Source organism: Lampris incognitus, chromosome 20, assembly GCF_029633865.1.
Source record: "Lampris incognitus isolate fLamInc1 chromosome 20, fLamInc1.hap2, whole genome shotgun sequence".
NCBI lineage: Eukaryota > Metazoa > Chordata > Actinopteri > Lampriformes > Lampridae > Lampris > Lampris incognitus.
Window position 1 is genome coordinate 9,271,293 of NC_079230.1, and position 19,137 is coordinate 9,290,429.

At 47.4% G+C, this 19,137-nt stretch overlaps 1 protein-coding gene across 4 annotated transcripts in view; it reads right to left on the reverse strand.

The window, feature by feature from the left end:
* si:ch211-200p22.4 (phosphatidylinositol-binding clathrin assembly protein) overlaps positions 1-18,782 on the reverse strand; it is a 108,695-nt gene extending 89,913 nt beyond the window's left edge. For 3 of the 4 annotated variants that reach the window (XM_056299945.1, XM_056299947.1, XM_056299944.1), the window contains exon 1: positions 17,913-18,782. In XM_056299945.1, coding sequence (XP_056155920.1) covers positions 17,913-18,042 — 130 coding nt within the window. In that variant the 5' untranslated portion in view covers positions 18,043-18,782. The remainder of the gene's footprint in view (positions 1-17,912) is intronic. The other variant, XM_056299948.1, reaches the window with a different exon arrangement.
* Between the last annotated feature and the right edge of the window lie 355 nt (positions 18,783-19,137).

Genomic DNA, 19,137 nt, shown 5'->3' on the forward strand with positions numbered 1-19,137 from the left:
TGGCCATGTTTGCAGGTGGGTAGCTGGATGTGGGTATGTGTCCTGGTCGCTGCACTAGGGCCTCCTCCGGTAGGTCAGGGTGCCTGTTCGGGGGGGGGGGGGGATAGCGTGATCCTCGCACGCGCTACGTCCCCCTGGTGAAACTCCTCACTGTCAGGTGAAAAGAAGCGGCTGGTGACTCCACATGTATGGGAGGAGGCATGTGGTAGTCTGCAGCCCACCCCGGATCAACAGAGGGGGTGGAGCAGCGACCGGGACGGCTGGGAAGAGTGGGGTAATTGGATGGATACAATTGATAATTGGGGGAAAAAAGGTGGAACCCCCCCCCCCCCACCAAATAAAAAAGAAGCCTAGTTCTGTCTCTCTCTGGATACACTTGATTAGTGCCAGCAGGCTTGGATGACTGGAGGAGTGGCGGAGAGTCAGTTTCTTGCACCGTGTGAGCAGCCATCTTCTGTGAGTTTCTACATACACATCAAGTGCAATGACGCCCTGAATCAAGTTGTAAACTGAGGTGGGAGGATTACTGGAGTCAGCCAGATATGCTTAACCACGTTATTTGAAAAGTCCTACAGACAGCTCAGGCCATAATGTGAGCCCTCCCATTTTTGAAATCTTTTTTTTTTTTGGGGTGGGGATGGGGGCGGTCAAACTTCTCAGTATTGAAGTGATAAGAGAACTCTTTGCTTGTGCGAGTCTAAATGACGCCCAACATTTTAATGGTCTCTGGATTAAAAAAAAAGAAGAAAAAAAAAAGAAGTAAACCCAACCTTTAACCCACTCCGTTATCTACGCACCTCTTAACGACGGCTAGAGCGAGCGGTGTTATTTATTTATTTATTTCCAATTGTCTGTTTTCTTTTAAATGTATTCCCATCATTGCTTCATTATGTTTGACATTTTGCTGCATGTCAATTGCCCTTAAGGGCGATAATAAAAGCGGAGCAAAATTCCAACACCGCTCTCACGTTTCCTCTTTTGCTTTCAGTCTCCCTCTCCCTCGCTCGCCTTTATTTTTTACGAGCCACGCTCATGTTTTTTCATCAGTCCGTCCAGGGTGGTGTGTGAGAGAGGAGCACGAGATGTAACTGATTAGGTCCTGGGGGACTCGGTCGGGGTGTGTGTGTGTGTGTGTGTGTGTGTGTGATAATGTAATGTTGGTATGTATGCTGACTTAGCCAGGCAGCGAGGAAGACATTAGACACCACCGATTCAAAACCAGAGAGTACAGAAAGAGAGACGACGGAAAGATCTAGACAGAAATAAAACGAGTAGCGAGAGGAAGGGGGGAGATAGGGAAAAAAGGAATGTGGGGGAGAGAGAGAGAAAAAGGAGGGGGAAGGAAAATAGGAGGAGAAAAAGGACGTGCGCAAAAACGAAATAGAAGACAGGAGGCCGGGACGAGGAGAAGGTAAGAGGAGGTGGTAGGGAGAGAGAGATACAAAAGAGAGAGAGAGGAAGAGAGAGAGAAATCCTCCTGGGTGTGTGGGTCTCTTCATCCAGCCAATCTACAAAAACCCACACAAGGCTCAACAAGCCTCCTCTGCTCTCACCAACTCGCCGCCAACTAGGACCATGACTGACAGGTCCAGGGCTTAACCATCTTTCACCGCTTCCAGTCAACAGTCACCAAGTCCCAGCGTGAATGGATAGATAGATAGATAGATGGATGGATGGATGGATGGATGGATGGATGCAGACACAACGGCTTAAGGAAGTAATAAATGCTTTCACCACTTCATGGTATTTCAGCCTTGATTCATAATGGATTATGTACGGGAGAATCCATAAATTGTGTGTTAAAGGATTTGTACATTCGATGCGGAGGTAAAAGTTAGCCGCCGAGCTAAAGCTCTGATGTTTACCGGCAGGAATTGGTACCCAAACCCGGTATTAAACGGGTGCCGGTGCTAAATTATTAAAGACCAAAGTATTGATAAGCTCCAACGTTAACGGTTCTGCCATCGGTATTGGAGAAATTAAGAAAATAAATGTCCTGTTTATTTAGGCTATAAAAATGTCATCTTTCGCCTTTTATCTCACCAACTCCGTTTCCAGTTTACAATAAGACTGAGACATTTATGATGCTTTTTCACTATTCCCACCCCACCCCCAACACACACACAAATACACACACACACAGAGCTCTTAATGACAATGGCATAGAGAGAACTAAATGGTCAAAATTATACTTTACTAGAGTCTATCCATCCACTATCCCAGCCGCTTATCCAAGTTCGGGTCGTGGAAAGCTGGAGCCTATCCCAGCAGTCATTGGGCAGCAGGCGCGGAGACATCCTGGACAGGCTGCCAGTCCATCACAGGGCCGACACATTCACACCTACGGACAATTTAGTACGGCTGATTCACCTGGCCTACATGTCTTTGGACCGGGGGAGGAAGCTGGAGCACCTGGGGGAAACCCCCGCAGACATGAGGAGAATATGCAAACGCCACACAGAGGACGACCTGGCATGACCCCCAAGGTTGGACAACCCTGGGGGGGGGTTCGAACCCAGTACTTTCTTGCTGTGAGGCAAACGTGCTAACCACTGCGCCACTGTGCCGCCCTTCACTAGAGCCGATGTTGACAGTGCTCATTGCCACAAATGCAACAAGTCTTTTGCATGTCGGGGCGGAAACACAAGCGATCTATCGAAACATCTAGACTGAAAGTCCATCAAATACAGTACCATTAAAGTCCTGGATGAAGCAGTATCGGCAAGACTAACAGTACCATTCAAATCTTAACCACACCCATCCCTATAGAACGGGCTTGCTACCGACTCAGCATGTTGCTATGGTTACATAGCGAAACTGTGGCCAGCGCAGGAGTTTAGGACAGTCAATCAACTGTAGCTTAACTAGGTGTGCATTATACAGTTTTTAATGCACCGTCTCCAGCCAATCAGAAACCAGGATTCTTTGTGACCATGCTATAAAATGTTTTAACCAATGATATGCACTCAATAACCCTGTTAACCTTTAAATGAAGTGAGGCACAGCCGAATCCCTTTAAATGTCCTCAGGCTGTCCCTTCCACCTGACACTTTGCAGAAACGGCACAAATCATCATCCACCTAATGCCGTCCAAAACCAAGAAACATGGCGGTGGCAGCGTCATGGTTGTGGTGCCTTTATTCAGCGGCAGGGACAAAGAAAATTGTAGGGATGGAGGGAAAAGGGGGACGGAGCCAGATTCAGACACATTTTTAAGGCGAACCGGCCTCAATTTGCCAAAGAATTCAAAATCAGGGGAACGGTTTATGTTTCAATAGGACGACGAGCCAAAGCAAGACAGCCAAATCAACAATGGCGCGGAATCAGCACAAGAGTGTGAAAACCGTTGAGCTTCCTGGCTTAAGCCCACACTTGCATCCCACATAAAAAAACTATGTAATGACGGGCTGAATTGAAGAAAAATGACAAAACCCAGATGTGCCAAACAGATCCAGATGTATCCAAATTACAAGTCTAAATTCTAAGTGCCGCCAGAGATTCCTCTGCCAAGTGCTGATGCAGCGAAGACTTATTTAAATGAGATAGCTCTGATTCAAGTTTAATCGATTTTGAATTTCAGACTGCAAAATCAGACGCAGAAAACTTCAAGGGGACTGAATACTGTTTGAAGGAACTGCAAATAGAGAACAACAGGTTGACCGATAGGCAAATCAACAGACATACAGGAGGAAATGGATAGAGCTCAGCTTCAACTGTCCGAGACAGAAAAGTGCTGTTTCATGCTAGTACAAAACAGCTACAAAAACAAATCTTAACACAGACAGAGACACGCGCGCACACACACACACATACACATTCAGGGGGTGGGGGGGATAGACTGCCAAGTATAAGAGGTGATCTCACTCGCCACAGGAACCTCCTCTGTTCCTCTCCTCAGAAATCCATTGTTATTGGCCTACAGTCAACCTCCCCAACCTCTCATTGGCCCAGACCAGATACTTCCTGGTACCGAGACATTATTGTGTGAGCTGGTACCACTATACTGAGAACTAATGATGGGGGAAGTGAGTATGTGTGCAAACGGGATGAACTCACTCTAGTAGCACTTATCCATGAACCGAGATGCAGAGGGTTCAATAAAGATCAACAGTTAAACGGAGAAGAGCAAATGCATAATTTTATTCTTTCACATTTCACAAGTATTCTAACAGTTAAAGGGCTGGTAGTTAGTAAGACCAATTAAGCAAGTAAGGATTTGCAAGAGAGTAAAAGAAAGATACTGTACAGGGCTGTACATGCAGCACGTGCAACAGGAAAAAAAAATCAATCCCTGCGATGAATGAATTTACCGCAGTCGCACTCCTGCGATACAGTTTTGTGTGAGACAGAGCCGCTTGTTTGTGTGAAGTGAGAGTTTGTGTGGGAGGTGAAGGGGCATCGCTATTCAACTTGGTAGCTGTAGTCTACTGTGCGATTAAAAATCATGTCTCCGGCTGTGTAGACTCTATAACATCCAACATCAATTCCCACAATTCCTAGGCGGAGTCCGCTCAGTGTGAGCGTGGATTTTCGGCACAAAAATCAATAAAAATAAATAGGGAGAGGACAGTGCTTTTGTTTTCCCTAGTAGCCATCAGTAGCCATGCTCAGTACCGGAAATGGCGGGCGGTGGAACAACCGAAGTGACAGTGGAAACTACTCAGCAAGAGAAAAAGAATGCCGTTGAAGGAGGAGGCAAAGAAGAGGCAAAGAAGGTGAAGCGGGGGAGTGATATAAACAGAGGTATAACAAGAGTGAACCTTGGACGGGCATTCGCTCAATGGAGCGAGCTGGTTGTATCAAACTCTGTTTCCCCATACAGATGTTTCCCCTTAGTCAAACAAAAGTGTTCACATGGAAACAGGTAAGCTATCAGTTACGATTAGGTTAAGGTAAGCGTTAGGTTTAGCTTAGAGTTATGTTGACTTTGGGCTAAGGTTAAGGTTAATCAAGTCCCAGTGCTGTATCGAACAGTGGCTAGGGGGAAACCGAGGTCGATAGGGAAGCAGCATTCAATACAACATCCAGGACTTGAGAGGGTTCCAAACCAAAACTCAGTTGGCATTCTTTCTACTGGATCAGTAAGTAACACAACCTGCCTTCTTATTAATACTACCGAATGTTTTACTCTGCCTTTATCGGAGCACTGAGATCGGCGTTTCTAGTTCAAACTGGGATTCTTACAGTTGTTTCTTGCTTTGGACAGTAGCCGGGTTGCTAATAAACAGAAAGCGAAAATGAAGTTGGAATCTCTAATCAGAATAACTTCAGTCGGGTTGAAGACATGTTGTCCATGTAACCGCAGCGATTGATGGGCTGAGTGAAAGCAGAGACTGAGTGAGAGAATTCTACATAGTAGGGCTGGGCAGTATGGGCAAAATCAAATATCACGATATTTTTGACCAAGGGTGGCACGGTGGCGCAGTTGTTAGCATGGTCGCCTCACAGCAAGAAGGTCCTGGGTTCGAGCCCCGGAGTGGTCCAACCTTGGTGGGTCATCCCAGGTTGTCCTCTGTGTGGAGTTTGCATGTTCTCCCCGTGTCTGAATGGGTTTCCTCCGGGGGCTCCGGTTTCCTCCCACAGTCCAAAGACATGTAAGTCAGGTGAATTGGCCGTACTAAACTGTCCCTAGGAATGAATGGGTTTGTGTGTGTGTGCATGTGTGTCGGCCCTGTGATGGCCTGGTGGCCTGTCCATGGCGTCTCCCCACCTGCCGCCCAATGACTGCTGGAATAGGCTCCAGCATCCCCACGACCCTAAGAGCAGGATAAGCGTTTAAGATAACGGATGGATGGATGGATTTTTGACCAAATAGCTCAAAATCCATATTTTGATGATACTGTAGAGATGACTATTAGTGCACTCACAAAATATTTACACACTGAACCCCCCCCCCTTTTCACTCCAATTGTACCCAGCCAATTACCCCACTCTTCTGAGCCGTCCCAGTCGCTGCTCCACCCCCTCTGCCAAGCCGGAGAGGGCTGCAGACTACCACATGCCTCCTCCCATACATGTGGAGTCGCCAGCCGCTTCTTTTCACCTGACAGTGAGGAGTTTCGCCAGAGGGATGTAGAACATTGGAGGATTCCGCTATTCCCCCCAGTACCCCCTTCCCCCTGAACAGGCACCCTGACACAACCGGAGGAGGCGCTAGTGCAGCGACCAGGACACATACCCACATCTGGCTCCCCCCCGGCAGACACGGCTAATTGTGCCTGTAGGAACGCCCGACCAAGCCGGAGGTAACACGGGGATTCGAACCGGTAATCCCCGTGTTCATAGGCAACGGAACAGACCGCTACGCTACCCGGACAAACACTCATTAGTAATGTGGATATGATGTCCAAACAGGTAGACAAATAATATAACAGCTAGAACAGTCTAATAAGCTCAGAAAATTGCATCTCTTTACTGTAATAACGTCTTTAAAACCAGGAATAGACAACACTTATATGTCATAAATATATTACATTATCCAAAATCCCAGATGAAATCTAGACTTATCGCACAAAATCCTCATAATATCCATATATTGCCCAGCCCTACTACAGAGAAAAATAGATAAAATAGTATACAGATGAATATGTAAATTGAGTAGGCTAAGAAGCAAGGCAAAGAGAGAGAGAGAGAGAGAGAGAGAGAGAGAGAGAGAGAAAGAGAACACATGGCCTGGGTGATATTTTTTCTTTTAACTGTGTCCTCTCTTCTTCTCATCCCTCTTTAACTCCCACCTTCGAACAGTACTCTTATTCCTCTTTTATCTCCTTGCTCTTTCCTTCTGGTCTGCGAAGTAACTTCTCAGAGAGCTCCTTCTTCCTCTCTACATGTGCCTTAGCCTGTCTCTCTCCCTTTCTTTCCGCCTGTCTTACTCTTTCTTTTACCGTCACTGTCTCCATCTCTCTCTGATGTGATCTTACCGTGTTTTTCCATCTATTTTGGCACAAAAGTATGCTTTATTTTTTTTATGAGGTCCCTGTTTTTCCCCACTTTATGCATTCCTAATCCAACCCTGACTGTCCTGTCCTAGCCTCTCCTACCGTTCCTTCGTTCACCCCACTCCTCTTCCTCCTCTGTACCTCCTCTCTCTGTTCCCTCTCCTCATCCTTGCTTTCCTCACCTTTCATGGATCTCGGTTTCTTCCATAAGAGACATACACTGCCATGATCAATTAAAAAGTGGCAGCAATGGCTGGCTGTTGGGGTGGGGGCATGGGAAATGCCCAAAACCTATAGAGGGCTCCCACTGGAGTACATTTAAAAGGTAGGCACCAGCAGCCGCCCTGTCAAGAAACTAAAAGAAAATTTGCACTCAACTCCTGAGTCCTGTTCTGAAGGGATTAGTTTAACATGGGGAGGGGGCCTTTTCAGTAGCTCCAATCCAGCGAAGAAGAACAACGGTGTGTGATTACTGCAAGACTGTCATCCTAGTGGGAGTAACAGCAACAAAACAAAACGACTCCGACAACCCCATCCAAGCAGAGGCATTTATCCTACACGATTTCTGGTACCGGTCACATCAACCCGACTGCATTTGAAGCAATTCCCCAATTGACCTTTTAGCCGTTTCCTCTTAGCCACATGATGCGTTTGTTCTGAATGTTGTTTATTCTTTGATGAATTATGGGTGGAAGATGCGCAGGGGACATACAGCTGAAAATCAAAATGTCTCCCCAGTTATTTTTGAGCATCCATGTGATGTAATTAATGTTTCTGCCACCAAAAAAAAAAGGGAAGAATTAGGCTATTGCAGAAATAGCTCTAATGAGACATCCAACACACGTCACTAGTAATTCCTTTGAGGTGTGTGTATTTATAGCAGTCAGGCAGCCAAGTACATTTCGGGAATACTCACTCACTGCACATCGAGGGCTAGGGGGAGACAATCCTCAACCCGGAGGATTGTGAGTCAAGCCCCTGCATTCGGTAAGCGTACGCCCTGCTGGGTGGCCTGTGAGCAAGTCACTGAATCCTAAAAAGCTCCAGGGGCAGGGCTCTCACCTCCCACATGAGAACGGGCACACACAGGGACAGGGCAAGCATCGTCTGAAATTCGATCCACACATTTCATGCCAGGAAGTCCATGTGTACGATGCAGTGTAGTCATCTGGAGATGTCACTGCTTTGAAAACCTCTCTTCTGGGGAGGCTTTTAGATTAGCATGATAATGCTGTGTAACAAGAGGGCTCGCTCACACACGCACACACACAAATCAAAAACACACACACACACACACACACACACACACACACACACACACACACACACACACACACACACACACACACACACACACACACACACACACACACACACACACACACACACACACACACACACACACACACACACACACACACACACACACACACACACACACACACACACACACCCCAAGTGGTCAAGTAATGCCCCAATCTGGCGAAGATTAGCGTGACAGTATTAGCGCCCTGGCCTGGCAGATATCAGTAATCTCTGTCTGTCTCTTCCTATGGGTTACCGACTGTGGACGGGGGATCACCTTCCAAAAAAAGCTCCTTACTCCATCTCCCCCTTCACTCCTTCCTACCTGCCTGCTCACCTCCAGGACACCCCCCCCCCCCGTTTCAGAATCCTCTCGAGGATGAGAGGAAAGAGGAAGAAAGTGTGTGTGGCAGGGACGGGGGTGAGAGGAGAGGAATGACTGCTTGTGACAGGAACGGGGGGGGGGGTAGAATGGTGGCGCAAGGAAAAAGGGAAGGGGAGAGAGAGGAGACAGCAGAGGTGAGTCTATAAATAGTCAGGCTGTGGCTCTATAATGTTCATTCTCCCTTTGAGATTTTTAAGAGAGCCATTTTTCCTCGCCTTTGTGTCTCAGTCACTCTCAGGCACGCACACACACACACACACATACATACAGACTTTAGGTCCCTCTCAAACTGCACTGCTTTTCATGGGGGATTCTGGAAATCTTGTCAAGTGAATAGGATTGAAGTCTGAGACTCTCTGTCACGTGTGTGTGTCCTGATGGAATGTCGGCCGGTCTCTGACTGAAACCGAGGGACACCAACAGAGACTGGCAGACACACACACACACACACACACACGCACACACACACGCAGGTGGAGAGAAACAAGCTGATGAACCCAGCCAAAGGCTGTGAGAAAAGGTGGCTAAAAATAACCCAACACCAGCACAGGAGGATAACAGAGGAACTGAATGTTCCATAGCACACACTCACAGACACTCTGACAGACACACTCAGACTGAAGCACTCTCACCAGAGACCAGACACCTCACCACTTCTCCCTATTGTCTCTCTCTCACACTCTCTTCCTCCCTTTAATCCACACACACTATCCCACTTACTCACTCACTGTCTCCCTCACACACTCTTTTAACCTACTCTCTCTCTCTCTCTCTCTCTCTCTCTCTCTCTGTATATATATATATATATATAGAAAATACACACATGTGCATACACAAGCACACACACACACTGTCTTTACTTTTTCGCTTGCCAACTCAACTATCACACACTCACACACACACATATACACACACGCCACACGCCCGTGTGTTCCCTTGGGGTCCCACTTGAAACAGACATCTTCAGACAGTCAGCAGTAAGCCTTTTTCTCCACTCCCTGCTGGCTCACACCGGGCCTATCTCTGCTATGCAGGCAGGGAGGGGTTTCCCAAGCTGTTTGCATAGCGCCGTCCTCACCTACCAACCACCAAAGACAGGAGACATCCCCACCCAGTCAATCGTAAGCCATACCCGTGATCATTCGAGATCCACAGGAGAGCCGTTAGGGTCCTTAAATGCCCTTAAAGCCCATTTGAAATGTGCAAAATGCTGTGAACCCTTCCCGTAATATAAAACTGTGGCTGCAGAAAAAAAAAAGCATTTAATATGCTGATGATATAAGTGTGAATGCGACGAAGAGCAAGAGAGAGAGAGAGAAAATTTTCAAGGGTTTGTGGAATTTCCCTCAGAAATGAATGGCAGCCATGTGGTGTGAATAACATGTGGTAAAGATAGAAAAAAATAAAATAAAAGGTTGTGTCCCTGTCTTGTCCACAGCGCCACAGCCTTGGTTATGCAGTGGCGTGCAATAGACTGTAATGCATTGGCCCAAACTTGCAACAGCCATTAAATGCTAGCATGCTCCCTTCAGCAGGCCCCCCGAGTTAGTGACATTATTTCTCAAGTAACACTAGTACAGACACACCAGCACCAATGACATGCTATCACAGACACCGCCACACATGTAAACATGGTACTCAAACACACTAATGTCCGCACCTATTCCCACGCTGCTGCACAAACGCACTCATGCATGCACAATCGTGAGTGCATGCAGATTCCTCTACCACCATTACCGGTGTCCATGTTGGTGATCCACCCATTGTGCACTTATACTAGTTGCACTTAACATGACACACACTCCTGGCTATATCTGCGATACCGACTTGTCCAGCGACTTCGTAATGTGAATCTCCTACCATTCGGTATGGGAGGGATGTACCTAAGGCACATTTATACTAACTGCATTCGACATGGCATGCAAATGTGCACATTAGCAGAAAACCAAGGTGACCCGTAAACACTGTACCTGAAAATCTGCCCTGCAGCCAGAATGGGCCCCGGCTCGATACGGAGGACGTGAGCAACCAACAAAACACAAACCTTCTAAAACACACAGAAAACAAGCACGAGCATTCTTTGAAAAAACGCAGACACAGAGACAGACACTCAAATTCACAGCTGTACAGAAAAACGTGGACAGACAACACATGCTCAGACACACACAGACACGGAGTCTCTAAACCACAGAAAACCAGTCAAGAGTGGTAGTGCAGAGATCCGTTCTAGCAACACATCAATTCGTCACGTAAGCATAACCTAGTTTTACGGTTTGACTAAAAATGGACAGAGGGTCCCGCAACATACTATCAAAAGCTATGCAGGCCCGCGGCTTAGTCAGCCAGTCTAAATGGCAGAACATGTTGACTTTCACTGATGTGCCTTGGCTGCAAGTTTCTAGAAAACACCTGGAAATGTTACAACAGCACGGCTTACTGAAATAGCCAAGTCCACGGCTCCAGAGAGACTTTACAACAGCATTACAAAAGCATTACAACTGCAGTGCTGTGCAATGCATACACACATATAGTATGTGTACTATATGCATGTGTATGTATATGTACATACCTACATCTGTCAAAATAAGCCTATCTGGAGGGAGAGATTATGACTTAATGCTGACCTAATGCTCATCAATCTTGACTTGCAGCTGGTGTTTTCTGTTTTACTGCTCACTTTAGGGCCCATACACAACCATCTTTTGGAGATTGTTGTGATTGAAAACCCCCCCCTTTTTTTTTTTCTCTCCCCAACTGTACCAGTCCAATTACCCCACTATTCCGAGCCGTCCTGGTCCCTGCTCCAGCTGCAGACTACCACACACCTACATGTGGAGTCGCCGGCCGCTTCTTTTCACCTGACAGTGAGGAGTTTCGCCAGGGAGTCGTAGCACGTGGGAGGATCACACTATTCCCCCCAGTTCCCCCTCCTCCCCCTCAAACAGGCGCCCCCCGACCGACCAGGGGAGGCACTAGTGCAGCGACCAGGACACATACCCACATCCGGCTTCCTACCTGCAGACACGGCCAATTGTGTCTGTAGGGACGCCTGTCCAAGCCGGAAGTAACACGGGGATTCGAACTGGCGATCCCCGTGTTGGTAGGCATCGGAATAGACCGCTACGTTGGACGCCCCCCGTGATTGAAAATTCTAGTAGCTGCAAAAAACAACAGTGAAAGTTAAGATTGCTGCAAAGCTTTGCAATGTCTGGGAGGCTCGCAGAGAAGCACTCGATTTCCAGAGTCTCAAAAAGACTGATGCCAAAATGCACTGCTCAGACAAGCAGAATGAGGATGAGGTCTAAAGTTGTGATGAAGGAGAGGAGTTTACATTCTCTGGTGTGTTTGTAAGTGCTTAGCAACAGGTTACTAATGCCGAGCACCCACCAAAGGATTTTCAAAATCCTAGCAACAGACAGCATCACACAACTTTAACAACCTTCTTTTCCACACTATTGGAAGTGCACACACTACTATAAGATAGATAATTACAGGGGATCACACATTACAGTATTGGCTGTGGACAGCTTTGCGTGGAATGATGCATCATTGCCATGCAGCCTACCATCATTGCACAGTTCAATATAAAATCAATGAAATGTGATAATCATGCAAGCCCTGGACCACTTCGATGCTGAATCACAAAGTCTTTGTCCATCTCACATTACACGGCTGTCAGCAACGGGTGCAAACAGATTTCTTTATTATTTCCCTTAAACCCAGAAAATCTGTCAGGGACTCGAAAATCCTGGCTAAAATCCTTAGGTGAGTGCTTGGCATGAGTGAGAAAAAAGGGGCAAATAAGTGTTCACCTGTTCCCTGGCAACAGGACGCCCCCGTGTGATTATCGCAACACCATGACCATCAAGGTTTGACTGTTATTTTAAGAAAATGTGCCACAACATCTCTCCCCACAGGAAATGTGTCATTTGGCTCGCCTCCCTCCACCTGACGGTCAGAGGTCAGGGTCAGGTGGGTAGCAGGGGCATTAACGGTACACATATTCGAGTTTTCCTCCCGGTGAGTTCTGCGATGGGCCGGATGTTGTACATTCAGCCATCCGCTAAACATGCACGCAGACACACCCACGCCACAGAGAGACTGCAGGTAACTTAGCGCAGCCTCGTAGTTATGGCAAACACAGATAAACCACAGCTTAGTGCCGGCAGGTCTGCCCTTTCTGCAAACAACGCAGACAGGCTAACTTTTCTGAAAAGAAAAACAGGAAAATACAACGAAGCTCAGCACAAGCTGGGTCTTATGCACAGTCCCAATGTGAAACTGAAAAGCTGCTAATGTGAATACAAATATAGGACGGCTCAAGTACAATTAACTCTCTAAATGATGCACCTTAATGGAGATTTATTTAAGATATTTTTTTTATTTATTTGAGAGAACATTCATTTTGCACAGTCCTAATGAGAAGCTGAAAGCTACTAATGTGAATACAATTACAATTCAAGTACAGTTAATTTTCTAAATGCTGCACCTTAATTTTACTATATTATTATTTGAGAGAATTTTTATTTTGATTTACTTTTTACTTTTTTATTAGCAGGTTGCAGCTGGTTGCAGTAGTATTGACAGACTTTGTTCTTGATTTATTTAAGAAAGCCAGAGCCATAATTTTTCCAGTAAATGACCGTTTAATAAATAAAAAATAGAAGCAATTTTACGTTTTGTTTCTTTTCCCCACTGCTGTACCGAAAATGTACCGAGCCATGAATTCAAAATCGAGGTACCTACCGAACCGTGATTTTTGTGCACTGTTACAACCCTAGTGGGGAGACATTCAGTGAACTGTCCAAGGACACGTCGGCAGGCCTACAAGTTCAACCCCACGCCTTGTAGCTGTGGTGTAATCCCCCTACATGCCAGGTTTTCCCATACTCAAACCTTCCCTTCTTGCTCTCGATCAAAGGCCTTGAGAAACACAACAACAAAAAAAACTTGGTTGCAAGTTTTACTGTCACTGCTGATTTCGACATGCACCCTCCCTTGTCAAGAAACACCATCTGACATGAACCAGTCATCTTGCGGCGGGTTTGCTGGCATGAAAACAGAGCGCGGGGAGGTAGCGCGTCAGTCTTAAGGTTGAAATGTCACAACTTCTCCCCAACAGCTAAGAGATGGTGAAACAAATCAGCGCTCCAACATCTAAGCGGGTGGTCAAAGACGACCCCTTCTGTGCATGCATGTAGTGTAGTGTAGATGAACAGGTGTCTGCTTATTGATGACTGTGTTTTGAAAAAAATTAAAAAATTATGAGCTCGGTGGCATGCACAGAAAAATATTACACACACAAAAACATCAAAACCTCACCTCACAACCTTCCTCCATACGCCTATCTGACAAATGCAAGGCATCCAAGTTATTTTTACAACTAATTAACCCATTTTTATTTTTTAATAAATTGTTTAAGCTGTAAAAAATATTGACAAATTGTTGTCACATGTGGCCGGGGCTCAAAGTCATGTCTTAAAACGGATTACTTAGTCTGACCAGCAGCTGAACAAACTCTATAGTTGATAGAAATCAGAGAAAAGACAAGTAAATCTTGGCATTTGTGACGCTGTCACCAGCAATTATTTGGTGCTTTAACCCGATACATAAGTTGAATGACAAATCGACTGCCAAAATCATAATCGGTTAATTTCCTGGCAAATGACAACTCGATTGGTTGTTTCAGAACCGATATGAATCACCTGAACTATGGACTTGAAGACTGATTTTGTGTGCGTGTGTGTGTGTGTGTGTGTGTGTGTGTGTTGGGGGAGGGCAGGGGTGCCAAGCCAGGAGTAATGGGGGCGGACAGTCCAGATAATGATACCAAATGGCTTCAAAAAAAAAAAGAAGGGGCATTTATTTTCTCCGGTGGTGCGTGAATGTCAAGGCGGTTCTGCTAACTGCAGCCCGAGTGGCGGCAGCAAGCTGACACCACTGAAGCGCTTCCCTGATGGTTACTCGCCTATTGGGTCTACATGCAAATTCACATTGGTGACATCATTCATAGTGTACAGCTGTCAAACAGCCACGGCTGTTTGCGGCGAGTCGGCGTCGAAGGCAAGCCGCTAAGTGAGAGATAAAAGGATAAAGTGAAGTGGGTGGGGGCAGGGGTGGAAACAAAAGACAAATATAAATAAACGGATGGGGGTTCAATCACACAGCTTAACCCTGCTCTCCATGTCTTTACCAATAGCCTGGCATCAAGTGAACTGACCCTTGGTTCGGGATTTTGCTCCCACCTAATTCGCTGGCTGACTGATGGGCTTGTTAGCTGGCTGCATGTATCTGACCTGGCTGTTTGGCAGGCTGACAGTGTGACTTACTGATAAGTTGCACTCCTGCCTGAGCGACTGACTGACTGACTGACAGACGGACGGACGGACTGACCAACCACCTGGCTTCAACTACTCAACTGCCTCCCTGCACTCCCTGCTCGCTGTCTGCCTGCGTTCCCATTTGTCTGACCCTCACCCCAATGATATGAACTCTGCGATGAACTCCCCAGACCTACAGTATGCCTCTACCTTCCAGTTACAATACATGAACAAACAAGCCTTCATGTGATTCCCCCCTCACCCCTCCCACACAGACACACACCGGGCCATTCCCCCTGCAGCATTGTGGCCATTGCTCTCACAAAGAAATCAATAGCCTGCAATGATTAAGCTAGACTCTGTATTGGCTGATAAGGTCTGGGCAAGTTCACGAAGGAACGACGACCGAAAATGACTGGCGGTTTAACGTCAGCAAAGTTTTGTGAAGCAGTGATGAAAACTATGAAAAAGAGGTTCATCCTTTTTCTCCGCAGTTTCAAAATTGTAGGTGAATGCCAATTTAGCCTCATTCGTCAAGAAAAAGGGTTGCTGGTTCACATTTAACAAAGATAACACTGTTGCGATTGCAGCAGACATTGATGACTAGGGAGCAATGTGATCTGACCAATTTTTAACATGAAGTAGCATGTGCATTTTAGCCTAGAGGCTTTTTTAAGACGTGAATGGAAAAAAGTTGGAAAGGAACTCATCCACTCATTTAAAATGTATTCAGCAAGGCTCAAAAGGTTCAAAAAGGAGATCAAATTATGAAAAACATTTAACAATTTCAAGCGCACCAACTTCAAGTGCACCATAAAAATGAACCTTTCAGGTCCCACCCCACCCTGTGTCCCCCTTTCGGATGGATCAGACCATCTTCCTCCTAAGGGCAGCAGCACAGTGGCCCAGTGGTTAGCACTGTTGCCTCACAGCAAGAAGGTCCTGGGTTCGAACACTGGGCCGTCCCAGGTCCTTTCTGTGTGGAGTTTGCATGTTCTCCCTGTGTCTGTGTGGGTTTCTTCCGGGTGATCCGGTTTCTTCCCACCATCAAAGACAAGCACGGCAGGGTTAATACTCCTGTCCTGCCCCCGACCGAGGTATGGCAAAAAGAACTGGCGTTGATCCCCGGGTGCTGCACGGCGGCTGCCTGCTTCTCCCAGCTACACGGCTAGGAAGGGTTAAACGCAGACGACGAATTTCCCCATGGGGATTAATAACGTAAATCTGAAGTCTACTATTAACTTCTTGCAATGCTCAAGTGAAATGTGATCATGTCAGCCTCATGTCTACTGAACACATGTCGAATAAGGATGTGCATCCACCCAAGACCTCTTCCAAAAATTGCTAGTGCTGGAGCTGAGCACTTGGACAACGCTGCATGAAAAGCAGGTGCTGAGAGCTGGGAGGGGATTCTGGTAATTGTTGCTACGCAATTAAGACTATTTTTATGACATTTTGAAACATTCCCCCTGCTTTCTCTTTATTCATTATCGTCATTACACCCATATAAATTCTGGTATGGACCGGCGGCCTGTTCGGGGTGTCTCCGCGCCTGCCGCCCAATGACTGCCGGGATAGGCTGCAGTATTCCACAACCGGAATTCGGATAATGGATGGATGGATTATACTCACGTAAGTTGTCAAACGTAAAGCAGCTTTGTTACCATCACCATTAATTGTTTCATCTTCCTTACTTTTTTGTCTCTCACGGTTTTGTCAAAAGTAGATTTAACCCCCCCCCCCTCTGGTCCCATCCCTCCTTTATCAGAGTTGGTTGGTGGATTTACAGGTGATACTGGTGAGCTGTGCACTTCAGCAACTGCTGAAATCGATTCCTCTGGATAGAGGAGGAGCACTCGCAACTTTCCACCAAAAAACAATACGACAATAGAGCAAGCACTTATCTCAGGTCTCCAGCGGACACACTGGCCTACGTCTAATGAACGCAACTTCTCAGTCCTCACTTGATTGGAATCAGTAACAACGAAGCGATTCAGGCCTGTAACATGGCGCGTCCTTGTCCAGAGGCAAGGCTCGGCTCGTTTCAACCCATTGTACAGAAGTGTAAACATTGCAGTGAGTGTCTCCGTTTTTAACTTGCGCTTTAATCAAACCTGTTCATTCGAGCCCCACCTGTTTCATTCCCACCCTGACAAAACAGGGTCGCAGTTTCAGTATGACTCGTGCTTCATGGGCTTTATTGGCCTGCGATGACCTAATTAACGCGCCATTACCAATGCGAAATCTGCACAGGGTACAAGCACGTCACAAATTATGAAGCACAAATATTGTGTCAGTCAACCAACCAAAGGAGGTGATAATACACAGTTCGGGGCTAGGTGTCGTGCACGTCCTTTCTGGGGGGAGTTCATTGTCAACATGAGAAACGGATGTGATACTATATTCCACATTCTGCCAGCTGGCAACAACCCCCCCCCCCGCCGCCATCCAGCGTGCTCCGGGGAAACGTGTTACACTATGATGCATTCAGGGAGAAGGTGCTTATCTGATATGTTTTGTTGCAGAGTTTTGTGCACGATTACAGATTATTATAAAAGAGAACCGGTTCAGTCTGCGCGCCTCTGTTCCCCCCTGGACCGTCAGGGGTTCGTGTGGGATCACCTTGTCTCTATGCCCCCCCCCTAGCTCCCCCGATTCTGAATGATGGCTGATGATAACGGCCATATATAGTGCATCGATCACCGGCGCTGCCACCGATCAAATTCTCCCTACAGCAGGCCGTGTCGAGGTGAGCAGCGAGAGCCCGTCAATTTATTATCCAAAAAAAAGCCCCTTCAGTCGAACCGTGCCCCGCATACCCCCCCCCCTTAAAACGCATCACGGCTGACGCGCTCCGGAGCGGAGCAACGCCGCTTTGCGTCGCCTCGACGCGGCGATCGGCCGAAGCCCCCCCCCCCCCCCCCCGCGGCTCGACAACGGTTACCAGCGCGGCCACATACTCACAGTCGAGGTGCTTCTTCTTGGGTCCGCTGACTTCGTGCGTTGTGGCTTTGCACACAGCCTTGCTGATGCTCGACCCCGTCATGCTGTGCTGAGCCGCCGCGATCCGATCCGTGATGGATTGGCCCGACATCCTGTGCTCCCTTTTCGCCCCCCTCGCTCGAGCTAAAACAGCCCGATAGTGAGGCGATCAACAGATCGCTCCCCGCGGGACGGCAGACGTGATTTCCCTGGCAAGTAGCGGAGGTGACGGGAGGAGGAGGGGGTGACGAGACACCTCTCGGGTTTGGCTTATTCAGGTGTGTCGGGGCAACAAATAACAACACACACACACACCCCTGTGCAGAGTCCGGTCACAGGTGGGCCAATAATCCGCAGGTACGGGAACGCCGAGCTCGTTTATACGATAAAGCCCACAGCTGAGCGCTATTGGGTGCGTTGCTCTCTCTCTCCCTCTCTCTCGCTTTCCGGAAAGTGAAATAAATGCCAGCGACTTCTTCACACACACACACACACACACACACACCAAACTATCTAGCTAGAAAACCAAAAAAGCAACGACGACACTAATCTAAGCTAGTTTGTGTTAGCTAATGTTTCCGTCGCAGCACTCGAGCCAGGAAAGAGTCCCGCCGTAGAAGAAGAAACTGCAAATACTGGAAATCACTTTCTGGCCACAAATAAACATAGCTGAGCGCCTTTGTTCGGTTCGGTTCGGTTTTGTTTGTTACTACTACTATCGCTGTCGCTGGCTACCGGGACGTCTCGTTGGAGCTCATCGAAAGAGGAAGAGTCCGCTTGAAAAATAGGTGCAGTCCGGAGGATATCATAGTTTGGCAAACATTAGCAGTCAACATGCGATCTCCTCCCCCCCCCCCCCCAGGAGAAGAGAAAAAAAAAGGAGAGAAAAAAAAAGAAAAGCCAGTTTCCTCCACGTCGACTCGCTGACGTTAGCCCCGGGCAGCTAGCGACCACAGCAAGCTCTCCCGAAGTATGGGAAGCTAGAGGCTCTCCGGAGCGACCAAGTCAGCGGGGGTTTGAGCGGCTCATAGCGGGAAGAGGAGCGGAGAAACACGCTGCGGCTCGGCGGTGCCGTCGGGGAGCGGCTCCTTTTGACGTGAAAGACGACGACGACGACGACGGGGGGAAAAGGGGACAGAGAGACGCCAGAAGTGGTTAACGTTAGCGTTGGAGCTAGCGGGGTTAGCTCAGTCGACCCGGCCGGCCA